The sequence below is a fragment of the Protobothrops mucrosquamatus genome, unplaced genomic scaffold (genome assembly GCF_001527695.2).
Source record: "Protobothrops mucrosquamatus isolate PMUCROS unplaced genomic scaffold, P.Mucros_1.0 scaffold1406, whole genome shotgun sequence".
NCBI lineage: Eukaryota > Metazoa > Chordata > Lepidosauria > Squamata > Viperidae > Protobothrops > Protobothrops mucrosquamatus.
In genome coordinates, this window is record NW_015387591.1 from 262534 (window position 1) to 282332 (window position 19799).

General features: G+C 41.1%; 1 protein-coding gene across 1 annotated transcript in view; it reads left to right on the forward strand.

Annotated features, from left to right (window-relative positions):
• TMEM94 (transmembrane protein 94) overlaps positions 1-19799 on the forward strand; it is a 73094-nt gene that overhangs the window by 42194 nt on the left and 11101 nt on the right. The window contains exons 14-23 of the mRNA XM_015821833.1: positions 1333-1648; positions 4553-4726; positions 6289-6391; positions 8240-8457; positions 9775-9956; positions 11189-11327; positions 14088-14203; positions 16279-16378; positions 17684-17792; positions 19149-19338. Of these exons, the coding sequence (XP_015677319.1) occupies positions 1333-1648; positions 4553-4726; positions 6289-6391; positions 8240-8457; positions 9775-9956; positions 11189-11327; positions 14088-14203; positions 16279-16378; positions 17684-17792; positions 19149-19338 (1647 nt within the window). The remainder of the gene's footprint in view (positions 1-1332; positions 1649-4552; positions 4727-6288; positions 6392-8239; positions 8458-9774; positions 9957-11188; positions 11328-14087; positions 14204-16278; positions 16379-17683; positions 17793-19148; positions 19339-19799) is intronic.

A 19799-nucleotide genomic window follows, 5' to 3' on the forward strand; every position in this document is an offset into this window, starting at 1 on the left:
ATGCTTCAACATGTGTGAGTATACCATTCCTCTGCAGTCATTACAGCAACCACCAATTCTTTTTCAGCATCTCTAATAAGATGTCCCATTAAAGCAGGGGTCTTCAAACTTGGCCTTTTTATGACTTGTGGACTTCAACTCCCAGAATTCCTCAGCCAGACACGCTGGCTGAGGAATTCTGGGAGTTGAAGTCCACAAATCATAAAAGGGCCAAGTTTGAAGACCCCTGCATTAAAGGAACTGGATTTTTTCCCCTGCCTGTTTAAAAGCCTAGAAAGCCATAGAAAAATGCTTTGCTTGCATGGAATCTGAAGCACTTCTGAATTGCGTTTGCACAACCTTTTCATTTGTGATTGGTGGTCAGTTTAGTTAACTTCAACCGTGTGACTCTCAGTTAAGGTTTCTTAAGTAATATATAGACTGCAGTTCCTGGATTCTCTAATTTTCTCTCATATAGAAAAACATAAAATATAAAAGCTTAACGCATGGAAGCAATACTTTCATGTTCAGCTTCACAGACTAGAGGAGGAGAGCACAGCTACTCTTACACGTCCTATTATTTTCACAGTTGCTACTCAGCCATGACCAGAAAACAGCTGAAAAATCAAATAAGAACTGGTTTGTTCAGTTTGTTAAACAACACTATCTGCCATTTGTTGTCTTTCTTTAAAATCCAGTTAGAAAGAGCTTTCTTCAGGCTCTTGAGGCCATTTCTCATGTGTTTTTTGACTTTATGTCCTGCCTTTATTCTCTAGAGACTTATGACACCAGCAGAACTCTGGAGAATGAAAGAATGACCACGTCTAAAAACTATGCAAACTGAAAAGAGAGTCAAACTGACCCCCCAAATTTTAGTTTCAATTTTTTTTGGCCTGTAATTTTCACTATCATCCAATCCTCTGACTGTTTAAATCTGAGTCTTGCTTTCTAATATGAAAAAGTAATATTATTCTGGGACCTCAATAATGAAATGGAAGAGCCTTAATGGGTATGTCTGTGTAACCTACTATTAGAAGCGTCTAAGAAGAGTCTAAGGCTTAGACTAACTGATGCATATTTATAAGGCAGGGATGGGCAAATTATGGTTGCTTCACGACCTGGGGACTTCAGTTCCCAGAATTCCTGAGCAGCATTGTTAGTTCAGGAATTCTGAGAGTTGAAGTCCACAGATCATAAAATTGCCATGCTTGCCCACGTCTGATATAAGGGAAGGAGTGGCTGGCGTCTTCTCTATCACTGTAGCCATTTGGCTCTAATGTTGATTTGGGATGAGATACCCGTTTTTAAAAATCCTGTTAGAATTGATCAAGCCTGTCTTTATTACTGGCCTAGGTGGAAGGTGACCTTGAGGGACTGGCCTGTGAGGCTGAAGACTTTGTCTGCGATTACCATTTGGAAATGCTTAGCCTGTCTCAAGATCAGCAGAACCCTTCCTGCATCCAGTTTGATGATTCCAACTGGCAAATGCACTTAACCTCTCTGAAGCCCCTGGGTCTGAACGTGCTGCTTAATCTGTGCAACGCAAGTGTGACAGAACCCCTCTGCCGCTTCTCTGACCACTTGTGTAACCTCGCCTTGCAAGAGACACATCATGCTGTCTTGCCGGTTCACATACCGTGGGGGCTTTGTGAACTTGCCAGACTAATAGGTATGGAGCAGGTGATAAAATATCTCCCTTGTTTTAAAGAAGAAGTCACAAAGTTTTCATAGCTTCCTTGTTAGCAGAAACGTCCGTGGACATTAGTGCAGGAGATGCGGGGCAACTGAGGCATAACATCTCTTTCTTAGTGCTCTTAAAGTAGGGATTTTGAAACTGAACCTTAGACGGATTCAGTTTCATCAAAATGGATTCCATCAAAACTTGATGGGGTTCCTTGAGAGACTAAAGGCGGATTTAAAAAGTCCACTTAAACAAACATATTTATTTCTATCAACAGAACTTTGCTTCTTGATCAGCATTTCTGGGATTTTTTTAAAAACTATACCAGGCTCTGTGGCTCGAAAAACAAAATCTCTAGCCTAAGGGACACATTTCCCTTTGATTTTTTTTTAACATGTTTAACCATTCTGGCAACACGTATAGGGAGAAAGTTCCATTTGGTTTGGATTGTTAAACGCCAAAAGAAAATGGTGTTTACAGTCAGTCCTCGACTTATGACCACAATTGAACACAAAGTTTCTATTGCTAAGTAAGGCAGTTGTTAGGTGAGTTTTGCCCCATTTTACAACCTTTTTGCCACAGTTGTTAAGCAAATCACTGCAGTTATTAAATGAAACATGCTTTCCTTAAGCAAATATGACTCCCCCCCCCCCATTGACTTTGCTTGTCGGAAGCCAGCTGGGAAGGCTACAAATGGTGATCACATGACCCAGTTGCCAGTTGCCCAGTGTCCAAATTTTGTTCACATGGTCATGGGGATGTTTCAACAGTCATAGGTATGAAAACCAGTCATAGGTCACTTTTTTCGATGCCATTGTAACTTCGAACGGTCACTAAATGAATAGTTGGACTACCTGTGTTAGAGAAGAAAATAGAGCGACTGTGACTGGGTGCACACATTATCCTAAGCCAGTGGTGGCGAACCTATGGCACGGGTGCCAAAGGCGGCACTCAGAGCCCTCTCTGTGGGCACGTGCACCGTTGCCCCAGTCCTAGGCCTTCAGCTGGGTTTTATAAAACCTTTTCGCTTTAGGCCTCCACTGCCGTGTACAAAAAAAAAAGGTTCAATCAATCAGTCAATTTCAACTTCTCGCTGGAAAAAAAAAGATCTTGCAAAGTTGGAATTGATTGATTGAACTTTTTAGTCCCACCCAGTCTGCTGTTACCACTGCAGCCACGCCCACCCAATGGGCCACACCCACCCGGCACCCGACGATGCATAAGTGGATTTTGGGTTGCAGTTTGGGCACTCGGTCTCTAAAAGGTTCGCCATCACTGTCCTAAGCCATAGTGTAATTTGGTTTCATAAATTCTTCCACTGTTTTATGAATTAGCATGATGTACAACCCCAGCCAGTTTTTATTTAAAGTACAGGTAGTCCTTGAGTTACAACCACAATGGAGCCCAAAATTTATGTTGCTAAGTTAAATATTTGTTAAGTGGGTTTGCCCCATTTTACGATTTTCCTTGCCAGAGTGGTTAAGTGAATCATTGCATTTGTTAAATTAGTAACATGGTTGTTAAGTGAATCTGGCTTCCCCATTGACTTTGCTTGTCAGAAGGTCGCAAAAGCTGATCACATGATCCTAGGACATGGCGACCATCATAAATATGAACCAGTTGCCAAGCATCTGAATTTTAATCACGTGACCATGGGGATGCTGCAATGGTCGTAAGTGTGAAAAACGGTCATAAGTCACTTTTTTCAGTGCCGTTGTTACTTTGAATGGTCACTAAATGGTTATAAGTTGAGGACTATCTGTACGTGTGAACTAAATCTGCACAATTAGTAGACTTTTGACTGCACAAGTATTATATCTACAGTTATAAACTTTAACATGTAGTTTACAGAGCCAGTGGCGAATGCTGGCTAATACTGATTTAGGTGTTGACTATATATCAATGGTGGCGAACCTATGGCACGGGTGCCAGAGGCAGCACTCAGAGCCCTCTCTGTGGGCACGCGCGCCATCACCCCAGTCCTAGGCCTTCAGCTGAGTTTTATAAAACCTTTTTGTTTTGGGGACTCCACTGCCGTGTACAAAAAAAAAAGATTTAATCAATCAGTCAATTTCAATTTCTTGCGGGGAAAAAAAAAGATCTTGCAAAGTTGGAATTGATTGATTAGCCCTTTTGGTCCCACCCAGTTTGCTGTTACCGCCGCAGCCACACCCACCCAATGGGCCACACCCACCCGGCACCCGACGATGCATAAGTGGGTTTTGGGTTGCAGTTTGGGCACTCGGTCTCTAAGAGGTTCGCCATCACTGCTATATATCAAAGATGGGCAACTCATATTTTAGCCTCCAAAGAATATTACTGAGATTCAGAGGTAAACTGTCTGATTTCTAATTCTTCGTTGCTTTAATCAAGAGATAGCTGAAATGGCTGGACAAAAGAGGATTAGGTCCTCCTATAAACTTTTCCGTTTCCCCTAATTGGTTTAAGCCTTCAACATCCACCCATACCAGAACTGTGTAATAATACACCTTGTCCCACCTCTTGACAATTCATAAGCTACTCTCTTTTGTATAGTTATCACATTTTAAGAAAGCCTTTTATAATGCTGCAAATTTAGTCAGTTGTAGGTCTCCAGGGTAAGATCGGTCACCCACAGAATCATCCTGTTGTGATGCAATGCTTGACCCCCCCCATCTCAATTTCACATGGTGGTGTGTCTGTTTTGACACCAAGTGTTTCATTTTGGACTGCAAAATAGGCAGGAAAGAAGATGGTGAAGGTATTTATTCAGCAGGAGGTGCTTTCTGGATGATGATGGTGCTGGCCAGAAGGGAATGGCGTGCGAGTGAGAAGAGCTGCTGCCTATTTTCTGTGATCTGGGTAATCTTTCCTGTGGTCTTCTCCTTTTCTACTGACGGTTTTCATTCCTAGGGTTTACACCTGGTGCCAAAGAGCTTTTCAAGCAGGAGAACTACATGGCCCTTTACCGTCTGCCTTCCGATGAGATGGTGAAAGAAGTGGTGCTTGGGAAGCTCTCCTTCATCACCAAGAGGAGGCCGCCTTTGAGTCACATGATCAGCCTTTTTGTGAAAGACACCACAACCAGTAAGATTGTGAGACTGATGACTGCTGTGTCCGGCCTCTGGGATTTCAGTGTGGCAGGCAGCCTCTGTAGTTAATTCAAAGGCTTAAGGTGTGCACTTGGATCTATAGTAAAATGCCAGGAGGAAGAAACGTTGCTATTCCAGTGACATCACAAAATGAAGATTGACTAACATTTCTTGATCGATGCTTTAAGATGCAAGTTTGGGGTCCTGGGTGTAATTCCAGCCGAGAACTAGAGTATTAGGATTTTTTCCAAACATCCCACTTCAGTTTATTCTCTATTAGTTCCGTTTGCCTTTTATTTTAAAGAATTGACTACACGTTCCATACTTGCCCTGAAGGTATGTAGGCTCTGTAAAAAGCTAAATAGGTTTGGAAAGCAGAATTGATTTTTATTACAATTATGTTAATGCCTAAAAGCTAGTTGGACTTAACAACTATATTAAAAACAGTGCATTTTGATTACCTTCCAGCATTACCAAGGGACAGTTCTCTAACTTCTTGGCACATTGCAGCTGTATTGGAACAGCAAATCCAGAATTTTCTGCCAGCAGGGCTGTGCTGGCTAAGAACTGTAGTCTGGTTGCATCTAAAGGCCCCATGCTGGGAATGGCTGTTTTCTGGAGGAAGGCAGGGAACAATAGGATTTCCAATTAAAACGAATCTCCTTTATACAGAAGCAGAAGAAATTCTTTTTCAATACACCAGTATGTTAAGAAATGAGGACATCTTTGCCCTGTTTTTCTTTATTATTTTTGTATTGCTTTTTGATTAATAAAAAAGCGCTTTAACAAAAAAGTAAAATATAACAAAACAAAAAGCATAGTGTGACAAAGCCTTTTAACAGTAAACTGTGACAGTGCTATATACTTATCTAATGCAAATGTTATTCAAGTATACGTACCGATTTCTAATACAAAGCTTTGCCCTGCTTTGAGACCCAATATTGGGAAGAGATAGGACAGATGAGGGATGACTATCGGTCCCAGGGGGCAGCCATTATTTGTCATATAGGTATCCTGTATCTGGCACTGAACAGGTTAGAGGTTTTGCCTCAAAGGAATGTTGCCTATAGATGAGATACACATTTTATTGTACCAGTGTTTCTCAACCTTGACAATTTTAAGGCATGTGGACTTCAACTCCCAGAATTCCACAGCCAGCATTGCTGGCTGTGGAATTCTGGGAGTTGAAGTCCACATGCCTTAAAATTGTCAAGGTTGAGAAACACTGTGTAGACCTTGCATAAGTCCCTGAGTGTGGAAAAAATGATGGGCACTTTGTCAATTGCACTAATATAATGCGAATCAGCATAAGGAAACAAAACATAATTGTCCAGGAAAGCTGGGGTTGCCCTGCTGTGGCTCCTGACAGGCGGGGATCTCCTGTGATAATTAGATGACAGACAGTCATCTGGATTATTTTTAGGGCCTGCTCTGTTTAGTCACCACCATTTTGTCCTTTTGTTTAGTGCTTGTGGGTGATGTGAAAGCTGTAAAATAAATGAGCCTGTCAGCAAGCCACCATCAGGCTTGCTATATAGGTCCAATTTTCTCTCCTAGGCACAGAGCAGATGCTTTCCCATGGGACTGCTGACATCATCCTGGAGGCTTGCACAGATTTCTGGGATGGCTCGGATATCTACCCGCTTTCTGGTTCTGACAGGTAGACAGACTGCTCTTTAGGCCTATCAGAGACACTGGCTTTGTAATACAGGTTGCTGGAGCAATGGCTTCTTGGGATGAATGTTTGGCGCCAGGGATTTTTCCCTCACTCTGAAGAGTGCTCATGGCGTTGTCAAACAGGTCCTGTTTCCAGAGCTCAATTTCCCTACTGAGGAAAATATTATTTATTTAGAAACCATCTCCCTCACAGAGGAACTCTGGGTGGTGTACAAATAAAATGTTAAAAAATAAAACGCAATATAAAAAAATAAAATAGAGGCAAGGATAGTTAAAACTCAACATTAGTGTCCTGGCGACGCAGTGGTTAAAGTGCAGTATTGCAGGCAAACTCTGCCCACAGCCTGGAGTTTGATCCTGACTGGAATCAAGGTTGACTCAGATTTCCATCCTTCTGAGGTCAGTAAATTGAGGACCCAGATTGTTGGGGGCAATATGCAAATAATGCTTCAACATTGTAAACTGCCCAGAGAGGGCTATGGGGCAGTATATAAGACTAAATGCTATTGTTATATTAAAACATTCATTAAAAGGTAGGGGGAGGGCCTACCTAGCCCCACAGCTGCATCTCCTCTGTGAGCCCCAAGCAAGATGGTAGAGCCTGGTCTTTAGACATTTTTGAAAAGTGAGAAGAGTGAGAAGGCCCATCTCATCTCTGCGGGGAGGGGAGGGGGAAGAATGTTCCAAAGGAGAAACAAAAATGTATACTTACGTTTTATCAAAAATCTGGCGGCAATATTGTAGAACTATGACTGATTGTGCATGTAAAGAGTACCTCTAATGTTAGGGAGGGGGAGAGGGCTGCCTCTGAACACCTCTGAATTTTATATGCTGCCTGGATCTGCATTTTTTGCAGCTTGTCAGTCCACACTCATCAGTGGAGGTTGAATTTTCTTGTCAAGCACCCTTATGGGGACCCCCTCTGGAGCTAAGCTGATTTTTACAGTCTTTTCTAGTATTTCAGGCTACAACCTTAAAAGCCCAAATGCTCATTTATAGAAGGCCAGCAACAAAAAAAAGGTGCAAGATGATGATAATGGTGCTCATGATCATTATCATCATTATTATATTTTTATTCCACTCCCCCCTCTCTTTTTCTCTCTCACTCTCTTCCTCTCTGCAGGAGGAATATTAGGTGGTATATCTAACATTCCTTCCTCCCCCTGTTTTTTTCATAACAACGGCCCTGTGACATGGCTGAGAGAGACCGGTCCAAAGTCACCTACCTGGCTTTCATGCCTAAAGTGGGATTAGAACTCACCATCTCCTGGTTTCTAGGCCAGCACCTTGATCACTAGACCAAACCTCATTAATTAACTGTAGCTCCTCCCAGGATGTTCCATTCTAATCGTAAGGACCCACCTCAGCTAACCACCCAAGAAAGTAAGAACTCTTGAAACAGGCATTGTCTCAAAAGGAACTTTTATTAGGGGTTAGTGACAGTAGGGAAGTCAATCCCCCCCCTCCCAGCAGAATGGCAGGCCCCAGACAAGAGCACATATGCAGGGAAAACAATAAGGATTTGGGGACCTGACACCAATTCCTTTACACACACACACACACACACACCACACACACACACACAATTTTTTATTCTCTCTTCCAGCAGCCTGACAGCAATTTCATTCCTCACTAGGCTATTTTAATTTCCTTGACCCCAAAACTATTAAAAAGAAGAGACTGAAGTAATATTTTTCAAGGAAATTCAGTATTTCATCCAGTGCTTATGTAAACACAAGGGTTTCTTATGCAACAACTAACAACAACAACAACAACCACAGTGATTTAGGGTGAATTTTTTTCTAAGGGCTTTTGTCTTCTGTTTTCTCAGGAAGAAAGTGCTGGATTTCTACCAGCGTGCCTGCCTTTCGGGTTATTGTTCTGCCTTCTCCTACAAGCCCATGCACTGTGCCTTGTCTTCCCTCCTGAATGGCAAATGCATAGAACTGGTGCAGGTCCCTGGGCAAAATGCCATCTTCACCTCTTGTGATCTTCCAGGGACCATACCTATCAAGCAGAGCAGCCGCAGAAATAGCTGGAGCTCAGATGGTACGTGCTTCACCACCGTAGTTGGGATTTGATGCAGAAAGAGCAGCTGATCTACATCCACCATAGCTTTTGAAAGATGTTGCAGGGAGGAAAATAGTGAATGGAATGGAATGGAATGGAATGGAATAGAATAGAATAGAATAGAATAGAATAGAATAGAATAGAATAGAATAGAATAGAGCTGGAAGGGACCTTGGAGGTCTTCTAGTCCAGCCCCCTGCTCAAGCAGGAAACCCTATACCATCTCAGACAAATGGCTGTCCAATCTCTTCTTTAAAACTTCCAGTGTGGGAGCATTCACAACTTCTGGAGGCAGGTGGTTCCACTGATTTGAGGGGAACAGTGCAATTTAAAAATACAGACAGGGTCAGATGATTGTCACCTTCAATTACAATGTTATTTTACAAAATGCCAGTCAAAGAGCTCTTAATGGTGAATGCAAAATTACTTGTGCTGCAAAAGATATTGTCTCATTGAGAATTCTCTGTTTAAATAAAGTTTATGTCTTATAAGAAGGCACTGTAATTGCACAAAGATCTCATTACTCTTGGATTCATTTTTTTTTCCTGGTTCAAGGTCCTTTCCTGGTCACTCTCTGCTCTGGCAGTTGTGAAAGAATTCTGCTTACTTAAACTCTTCATGTGTGCTTTTTAAATAATACTTTTATTGAAATTTAAAAATATAAAGATAAAAGCTAATATAGACTAAGGAAACTATAAAAAAAGAAAAAGTGCTAAGAGGGGGGGAAAATTGATGTTTGGACGAGCTGCCCTGTCATCGGAAAAAGGATTAATTTGATCCAGCCTCAGTCTTGCTGCTTTAGCTTGGCAAGTTCCTCAAGGATCTTCTTTTAGCTGATTGTGAAGAACTAATTTAGACATCCCAGTTAGCACAAGACAAGAAAAGTGGAATAACAGTGATCTCTTCCAAGTCCAGTTTCCTTACTTTCTGCTGATGTGGCTATTAGCTAAAAAGCTATTGATCATCCAAACCTTCCCCCTAGCTTTTAAAAATGTTCTGGGATTTGGGTGTTCTGTTGATAGCTTTGCACATACCTTTTCGGTCACTGATTTTTTATAACTGATTAGCCTATTTTTTTTTTCTTCCTTTTTTTCCCCCTCTTTCATTGCACATATGTATGTGTTGCACTGGGATCTTTTGGTCGTGGCTGATCATACTTCCTTCTTGATCCTTTGAATGGGTGTCCTGGATGTTCTCTGGTGACTGTCTGTCCCTCTCTCTGCATTCCTTCTCGGCTGCATATCTCTACATGGCGTATCTGCCGCTCTGCCTTTGCTTTTGTTCGCATGCCCAAAGAAGGGATCGGGGAAGTGATGGAGAAGGAGGACTGTATCCAGGCTTTGAGTGGCCAGATCTTCATGGGCATGGTCTCCTCCCAGTATCAGGCCCGATCCGATGTCGTCCGCCTCATTGAGGGACTAGTCAATGCTTGCATTCGTTTTGTCTATTTCTCCCTGGAAGATGAGCTGAAGAGTAAGGTAAGCTCTTCCTTTGCTTTTTACCTCACTTTTTAGCATGCATTCTTCCTGTGGCAGCCATGTCAAGGACACAGTGGTCCTGTTCATCCTGGGACTGATTCTGAACGAATGTTAACTTTTTTTCTTCCTCTGATATGTTTATTGTATTTATTTGCATTTATAGTCTTCGTGATAGCTAATCCCTTTTAATTTGCAATACTTTCTCCTCCCACTTCTTTTTCCTATAAACACCACAATTGATAATTTAGTAATAGAATGTTGTTCAAGTTTGTGATCGTGGTAAATTTTCCCAAAGTATGTTGTTGTTATCGGAAAGATGTATATTAAGAAAGAATCCCACTAAATGCTCATTGGACTTATTTTAATATATATTACTGTAATAGCAAATTTGACATAGTCAATCTAGATAGGCTTGTGCGTCCAAAATGGGAATATACTCATTTTGTCCCCAAAATAGAAGTCCTCCTGCTAGTAGAGACAAAGTACATTTGGAAATATGTATACATTTTTAGAATATACATAGTTTTTAATGTACCATTGATGACTTTTTATCAAAATAACCAGAAAGGCTTTGATCAAAGTAAATTCTGAATACCTTGTAATATGTGATCTTGAAATTGAATCTGGATTCATTTTCGCTCTAACCTCTTGTCTTCCATTTTTTGACAGCATATAACAGGGGTGGCGAACCTATGGCACGGGTGCCAGAGGCGGCACTCAGAGCCCTCTCTGTGGGCACGCGCGCCGTCACCCCAGTTCTAGGCCTTCAGCTGGGTTTTATAAAACCTTTGCGCTTTAGGCCTCCGCCGCCGTGTGCAAAAAACCCCAGGTTCAATCAATCAGTCAATTTTAACTTCTTGTGGGAAAAACAAAGATCTTGCAAAGTTGGAATTGATTGATTGAACTTTTTAGTCTCACCCAGTCTGCCATTACCACCACAGCCACACCCAGCCAATGGGCCACACTGACCCAATGGGCCACACCCAGCCAATGGCCACACCCACCCGGCACCCGATGATGCATAAGTGGGTTTTGGGTTGCAGTTTGGGCACTCGGTCTCTAAAAGGTTCGCCATCACTGGCATATAATAAATGAATGAATGAATGAATGAATGAATGAATGAATGAATAAATAAATAAATAAATAAGCAAGCAAGCAAGCAAGCAAGCAAACAAACAAACACAAACAAACAAACAAATAAATAAATAAATAAACAAATAATTTTTTTGCAGGTTTTTGCTGAGAAGATGGGTCTTGAGACTGGTTGGAATTGCCATATATCTCTAACTCCCAATGGAGATGTGCCTGGTTCTGAAATCCCTCACTCCAGTCCCAGTCATGCAGGCTCCTTGCATGACGACCTTCCTCAAGGTGAGTGGAAAATAGCTTGGCAGGATTTGCAGAGGGTGGGTAGAACTTTGGCTGCAACAAAGGTGTCTGATTTGTTGAAGCAAATTCTAATGTGTGATAAAGTGCAGCATCCCCACTTTACCTTTCTTAATTCCTCAATACTGTACAAATACCTAAGAACTGAAAAGCAAGTCAAATGGATTAGGGGGCTCCACTGTTTAATCACAAGTACCATCTATGTGGGCTCATGCCTTGAAGAACTTTAAAAGCAATAACCTTCAATTGTCTGAGATTCTTAATCATCCAGATCATGATTGTCCCAAAGGTGCTTTTCCAAAAGGCAAGAAGAATTGAAATGTTTTCAAGGAAAAAAAAACCCACGAAAGTCCAGTTGTCTTTTGGAAAAGCACTTTTGGGGCAATAACCTTGAATTCTACCTAGAAGCCTGCTGATAACTAGTGCAGCTCACAAAGTACAACAACAAGGAGATCTAACCCTAAGACTAAGATTAAAACTAACTCTAGTTTCTTTTAATTGGCAATGGGAGTTTCACATATATTTTATGTGGTCCAAGAAGAAGTCTGAACAAAAAGCTGTAACTGTTCCTTTCCTTAGAGAACCTCTAAGAATCTATTCCTAGATTCCAAGGAGACCTATCCCTAACCCTAAAACCCTAGCTTTAATATCATTGGGAATGGAAATTTCCCAGATGTTTTACAGTGGTTCCTAAAGATGTATTCACAATTAACCTCCCTTGCTGCATTCTGAATTAGCTGTAGCTTCTAGAACAGGAGTGTCAAACTCGCAACATCACGTGATGTGTCGCGACATATCCATTGCCGGCAATGGGATGGGCACAGTTTTGCCATGAGGCATCCGGCCCGTGGGCCGGCAGTTTGACACCCCTGTTCTAGAAGATCCAAAGACAGCTCTGTGTAGAGCATGTTGCAGTAATCAGGGCAAAAAAATTAACAGGCATGAGTGACTATGGATAGGGCTTCTAGATCCTGGAATGGTACACAAAATAGATTTGAGTCATGGCTGCCCAAGCACTTTCTCAACAACCTTTCCCAAGAAGGAAAATTAGAGACAGATCAGAAATGGAGCAGAAATGTTGGATCAAATGAAGGCTTCTTGAGGAGTCAGTGGGCCATCTCCTTCTTAAGCACAGACAGAATGGCCCTTCAGACAAGATTGCATTCACCACTTGGACCTAGCCATAGTCATCTCTAGGGAGGCCCTGACTAACAGGGAGGAACATGAATCCAGTTCCCTTCCTTGGGACCAAGAGGCTTAAACTGTTCCCAGATAACTACACCAGGCCATGCTTCCAGCAACTTAGCATCACCTGTGTAGCTGGAATTCAGCTCAGAGTGAATATGGCACTTTTATCTGACAAATTCCTCAAAAGTTCTCACAGTGGTCCTTCTTTCGACCCATCCATCCCTAGGAAGGACCAAGTCATCTTAAACAGGGCCACTAGATGGCAATCCATGGATGCAATAAGTGCAAAAATACAGTTGTGTCTTTCTGCTCTTATTGCCACAGTATAAACTTTATTAAAGATTGTTGCCAACATTTTGTTAGATTCGCTCTTCATTGTATGTTGGACCTCAGTTATCTGGGTTAATATTCCACCTTGTGGGCACCACAGCAGAAAAAATCTGCTGCCTAGAGTAGCCAAATATAGCTCCCTAGATGATGGTACCTATATAACATACCCATTCTGTTGGATCCAGTGGGACAAGTCTATGAAATCGGGAAAAGACAGTCCCTCAGATAACCTGGTCCTAGGCAGTGTAGGGCTTTAAAAGTCAACATCAGCAGCTTGAATTGGATCCAGAAACAAACTGGTAACACAGCAGAGATGTAATGTGCGTTGTACCAGAAATACACATAACTGCTTACACTTTTTACATTAGCTGAAGTTTCTGGATAATTTTCAAAAGCAACCCTATGTAGAGCATATTACAATAGTCCAATTGGGAAGTGACCAGACCATGAATGACCACGAGTAGGCCTCCTGATCCAGCAACAGGTGCAACTGGAGCTCAATACAAAGTTGTGCAAAGGTCCTCCTAGCTACATTTAGAGGACACCCAGATCCTGCGTAGTGTCTGTTTTGGGCAGTGCAACACCATTCAGTACCAAAGATGATGCAATCTGAGAACCAGAGGGCCCCAAACCCCAAGGCCACTCCCGCCAGAGTTCCGTTGAAATCTGTTGTTCCCCATCCAGACTCTCACCTTCCCAAGAGCAATCTGCCGCCTGTCTTCTACTACATCTTCCTTTGCCCGTCACCACTGAGATATTACTGCTTGCTTCCCTCCTTGTTGAACCAGCACTCCTCCCAAACTTGCCATCTCTCACTCAAGTCCATGGATCCCATCCAAAACGCAGATATAAAGCAAACCTTCCCTAACCAGCTGCCTGTCTTTTCACTATGGAGTACTACCAACCATCCATCAGGAAGCATCTGTGCTTTTAAGCTTTTCTACTTGATACACTTCCTTAGTGGCAATTAGATGTAGCTAAAACTTGGCTGAATATGAGATAATGCTTTTGACGCTGACTAAGAGGAGTTATTTAAGACACCTTTTATTTTAGGAACGTTGAGTGGGATTTGTCAGCTGATGTATCACAGAAAATCAGAATTTGCACTGCTGGGCTGTCACAGTGCCTTCTGGGGGAAATGTTGGGAGGGGTGCCCGACATTAGAGATTCACGAAGAGCTGTTATAGCAGTCTTCTGTTTTCATGTTCTTGTCCTCTCTGTCCTCAGTCTCCCGAGAAGATGCGGAGGGGATTCTGTTGATGGAGGAGGAAGGCCACTCGGATCTCATTAGCTTCCAGCCAACAGACAGTGACATCCCCAGTTTCCTGGAGGATTGCAACAGGGTACGATTGACGTTTCCTTCCTGGCCAGAATAGATTATCAGCAATTGTTGCAGCTTTGGGTGCTTGCATATTCTTATCTATATATAAATAAAAATGTAAATGTTCGTTTGTTCAAAATCTTAAATCTCCGAAAGTTCTTCACCGATTGCTTTGAAATTTTGATACAACGTTGCATTCGAATACACGCGTGTTTTTATATACCTATATTATATAGATGTCACACCTGTGACAGGTAAAAACATGCATTTTTTGAAAAACAGCGCCATCTGTTGGACGTAAAAGCAACACACGCTTTTACCAGACTCAGCCACAGCAAAGCGTGGCCGGGTATAGCTAGTGCTTAATAAGTATAGGGAGGAAGTGAGAAGGTGTCGAGAAGAAAGCTCGGCTTAATTTAGTGTGACTTAAAAGCAATATGTATATATAGTGTATGTTACCTAATATAACACTCTGCTTCCTCAAATTCCCATGGATGTATTAGCATATGTAATGGGAGATTAGAGTACATTATGGCACCTTTTGTAAAATATCTCAGCAGCAGAAGCCCAGGTGTACCAGTGAAGTTCAAAGGATATAATCATCTGATGCAAGGAGGTGATGCCTACCGGCTGCAGAATGTAGCTGTGCAACTTTTTTGGCACTAAGAACTCTACTTTGCCTCTGAATGTAGAGTCAAGACAAAGCAGGCAGGGCAAAGGCAAAAAGCTAGATTTGATTGACTTAATTAAATTTAATTCAGTGCAATTAATACAGCGGCTCTTTCTGTGTTTCACCATATAGTTAATGATATCTCATATTCCTTTTTGTCACATTAGAAATTACAGTGCAGCATCACTGTACGTCAACTTTTGGAGGATTTCCAGACACTGCAGCGAAGGAGGGGTGTTTTTCCCCCCTCTGAAAATTATGCCTTGAAAAAGGAGAGTAAAAGTTATTTCACCGGCTTAGAGAAAAAAAAATTAGCTGTCTGAGTCTTGGAAAGAAATTATTCTTTAATTTCTTTAATTATTCACATATTCACATGAATATATCTACAGTAATTTCTCATTATTTCCAGCAGTCATTTTCTGTGACGTCCTCATGAATGGGGGTAGAGTAAGCATCTCAGAAGAGGCCCTGCCTAGCTCTAGGGCAGTGGTCTTTAACCTTGGCAACTTTAAGACTTGTGGACTTCAACTCCCAGAATTCCTCAGCCAGCAAGCTGGCTGAGGAATTCTGGGAGTTGAAGTCCACAAGTCTTAAAGTTGCCAAGGTTGAGGACCCCTGCTCTAGGGAAAGTAAAGGCGGGGGAGGGGGTAAATCTTTTCAGACTTTCAAGATTCTTTTACTATAATCTTATGGTTATAGTAAGTATTAGGTAGTATTCGTATTTGGTTTCCTATCTGGATTACCTCAAAAGCTTGACAGGGCCAGAATCTAGAAAAAAAGGGATCTCGATCTTCGTAATTTATGTAAGGAAAATATTTTATTAGCAAAGAAACTCTTAATAAATATTAAGACCCAGTTTGGAACTAGGCTAGAAACTGGGAAACTGCGAGTTCTAGTCCCACCTTAGCCATGAAAGCCAGCTGGGTGACCTTGGGCTGGTCACCTCACAGGATTATTGTTGTGGTGAAAATAGGAAGAGGAAGGAATATTAGGTGTGTTCTCCACCTTGAGTTATTTATTAAAAATAATAAAAATGGGATGTGAATTAATTAATTAATTAATTGCTATAGGTTGCATCACTGGAGTCTTTTTGCAAGAGAGTCCAACTTGATCTGGTTTGTAATTCCTAGATTATTGGATATTAGATTACTGGATGTTAGAACTGGATTATATTGCACTGAATTTGGGACATCTTGATTGATAAGGGCAGACAGTGGCTTGCTTACATGGATTGAGAACAAGCAAGAGATCACTTGCAATAAAAATACTTCTGGGTAAGATTCACTTCAAATTGGATTCAGCAGCACACAAGGGTTAGAGTTATCATGCTCCTCTGCCTTGCCAACTCATCTGCAGAGCATCTGACTATAGGACTATGGGTCCTAATAAGTTGTCTTTCTTTTGCTTGTTTGCTTTGTTTATTTTAGGCCAAACTTCCACGGGGAATCCACCAGGTGAGACCCCATCTGCAGAACATTGACAACGTGCCTTTGCTCGTTCCTCTGTTTACAGATTCCAGCCCAGAAAGTAAGTGAGGGTCAGGCTGGCTGGATTCTTTGTTGCTCAGCCTGAAAGGCCCTATTATAAAAAGCTAGAGCAGGGTTCTTCAAATTTGGCAACTTTAAGACTTGTGGACTTCAACTCCCAGAATTCCTCAGCCAGCCCTGTCTAGAGGGTGACAATGAAAAAAGAACTCTCTTTATTGGGGCTTCTGGATAGTCAATGAGGAAAGACTTATGGAAGACTGATTATGGTTAACTCTAGGAAGATTATTATATCTAGAAAGAGAGAGAAATACTGAAATATCCACAATGAAGGAATGGATGGTGAAGATGGTAAAACTGGCATTGTTAGCAAAACTGAACTCTCTGTCAGGGACAGGACAAGAAGTACTTCTTTAAAAGATGGGAAACCCTTTTATAGATTTTTTTGCGGAATTTTTTTAAAATGAAATGGCGATTTCTGGATTTGACAGTTGAAAAAAGATTAACTAAGTGGCGAAAGGGATTATTGTAAGGTGAGGGAGGAGGGATAATGAGTTTGTTTGTAACTGCTGTAAAGAAGGGTGGGAGTCACTTCTGTAACCAGTGCTTTTTTTGTAAGAAAAATGGTGCCGGAACTCACATTTTGTTAATCTTTTATTTAAAAAATTATATATTCAGTTCTTAGCAGGACCGGTGGTTGAGAAGTAATTAGTAATTTTTTTCATTTTTAAATTTGAGGTCACACTTTTGCACTAAAAATTAAAAAAAGATTTTCAATTCACCAACGATTTTTTAAAATAAGAAATTATTTACCTTTCGCACGTAGTCAATCACTGTACACACACCCACACAGTCAGTTGTGTAACAAAACATAATGGCCGCCACCTGCAGTAAGCACTCAGTGTGCGACCACACGACCAATCACAAGCCGAGCAGCGCCATCACAACTAGTGCAGATGACGTACGCATGCATCGGACTCGACACACAAGCAGCCTGAATGCACCATTTTAATGATTTTTCCGCCGACTTGCTACGCTCGACAGAGTGATTCAAGTCCATGTGGACCAAACATCAAATTTTCAAAACTTACTTTTAAAACTTGGAAAATCCGTTGCAAAAAGGTGCCGGAACTCTGTTCCGGTGCGTTCTATGACAAAAAAAGCACTGTCTGTAACTAATTTTTTTTCTTTAACCCTCTTCTTTTCTGCACTTTTTCTTTTCTGTTTTTTCTTTGCTTTATAATATTGCAGTATTTGTCTTTTGCCTACGTAAAAATAAAAATCAGTCAAAACAAACAAAGCTAGAGGGTGTCCACGGGGTAAGTTCTTGTTCCTTTTCTCTTGCCAGCCATGTGTGAGATGATCAAGATCATGCAGGAGTATGGGGAAGTCACTTGCTGTTTGGGTAGCTCTGCCAACTTGCGCAACAATTGCCTTTTCCTTCAGAGTGATATCAGGTAAGAAGAAGAAAGCAGTAGCCTTTCAGGATTTAATCTTCTGACTTTGAGAAATCTATGACCTCATTCCTGTTTTTTTGCTTCTCTGCTGTTTTTCATTGCACGGGCTGTGCAAAACGTTCCTGAGTCTTAAAAAATCACCGTTTTTCTTTGCTTCGTCTCAGAGTGCATTTCATGCCTTTGAAAGTACAGTTACATGTTCTTCCTTGCAACCAAGAATGGAAGACAATTGTGGGTGGTCTGATTCAGGAGTGGGCAACCCCCCCCCCAAAAAAAAATCTAACTTTCCTCAGAGCACCATAAGGTCACGAAGGTGAAGTTTAGCACTAAATTGATTTTTTTCCCCTTCCTAGCCACTTCATCCTCTTTTTGTGGTCTTGTAGGCTGGGCATTACATTTCTCTTAAGGTCAACAACAAATGTACTTCCATTCAGTTGTCAGGTAAAGAGATTCTGAGCTGAAAATCCAAATCATCGTTTATACCGATGTATAGAGGATACATTAAGGAGCCATGGACATTAGACATTAAGTCAGCTACAATATTGCATTCCCGGATCTTCCCTCGAGTTTTAATCTGTTCCTCATTGGCCAAATTAGTCTCTTGTAGTGTTCTAACATCTAGCCTATTATCTATGGCCAATGTGTTTAGGTACTCACATTTATTTCTACTTAAACCTTCTATGTTGAATTGCAAAATATGGATCTGGGGTCCAATATCTTTCGTCATGAGTTCTTAAAGGAATTGTTCTAGTCGAATTGCTGCCTCTCTAGTTTTTAACTGTGAGGGATGCAGTATTCAGTTTGGTCGCCATGTGTATAGACTTTCAGCCACTCTGTTCAAACGGAACATTGCCCGGGGTATACCATCGTGGAGGTAGTCTACAGTTCATACCCCTTAGATTCCTTAGATATCGATTTATAACATCTGTTCCATTGCAATTCTACGGCTCTATATGATGGTGATTTTATTATTTAATTTGATATATTATCTCCTATATTGTCAGTGTTTGCATGACCTCTGCAGATGCCATACGCTGAATAAATAAATTTATAGAGGAGAGTTGAGGTGTAAGGCAGTAGCAGCTGGGACACAATTTTTCAATGAAATTGCAACTCTTGGATCAAGGAGAGTCCTTTCCACTGGGAATTGTAGCCTCAGATTCTGGAAGTAGTATGTAGACGTCCTGATTAGTTGCCAATGATAATGATGATCTCAGTCAGACACGAACATGTAATCCACAATTTTCATTGTTAGTTTACAATCAGCATCGTATTATTTTAGATCACTTTTTATTTCATTATTTCTGGCTTTCTCCCCGTTGCATTAATCTTCCTTGTGCCATTTTACCTATATAGCATTGCACTGGATCCTCTCTATCCCTCTCGATGCTCCTGGGAGACCTTTGGCTATGCTACCAGCACAAACCTGACCCATATTTCTGATGAGCTCACGCCTCTTCAGCTCTCTGGCCAGCTGAATAGCTTATCCTGCTCCTTGTCTATTTGTCCCGAAGAAACAATTGGAATCATCAGACTTATAGAGCAAGTAAGCCCACTTTTCTTTCCAGAAGTAGAAGGAACAGTTGTGATATCCATCAAACCCTCATCTTAATTGTGATCGTATCTTATTAATATCTCTGCTAGCTTCTAGAAGATTAAATTAGACAAAGGTATCCTACTTCAAATCAATCTAGGTAAATTTCTAGGTAAACATCTAGGTAAAATGCTTCCTTTTGATACTAATACATAATGGTGTCTGAATATAATTCAGTAGGTTAAGAAATTTAATGGTTCATTTCTTAAAATTATTTTGACTTCTGAGAAAGCATTTGAAAAGCTAGAATGGGCTCTTTGCATTTTTTTGAAAACGTATTTGATTAATTTTGATTAATTAAAAGTAGATTAATTTGTTGTATTAATTGCCTTCCTCCATACCTCTTTGGAAAGGATTTGCTCTGAAAAATTGCTTCCTCATCAAAGTATTGTTATCTGTTATTGTAACAGTAG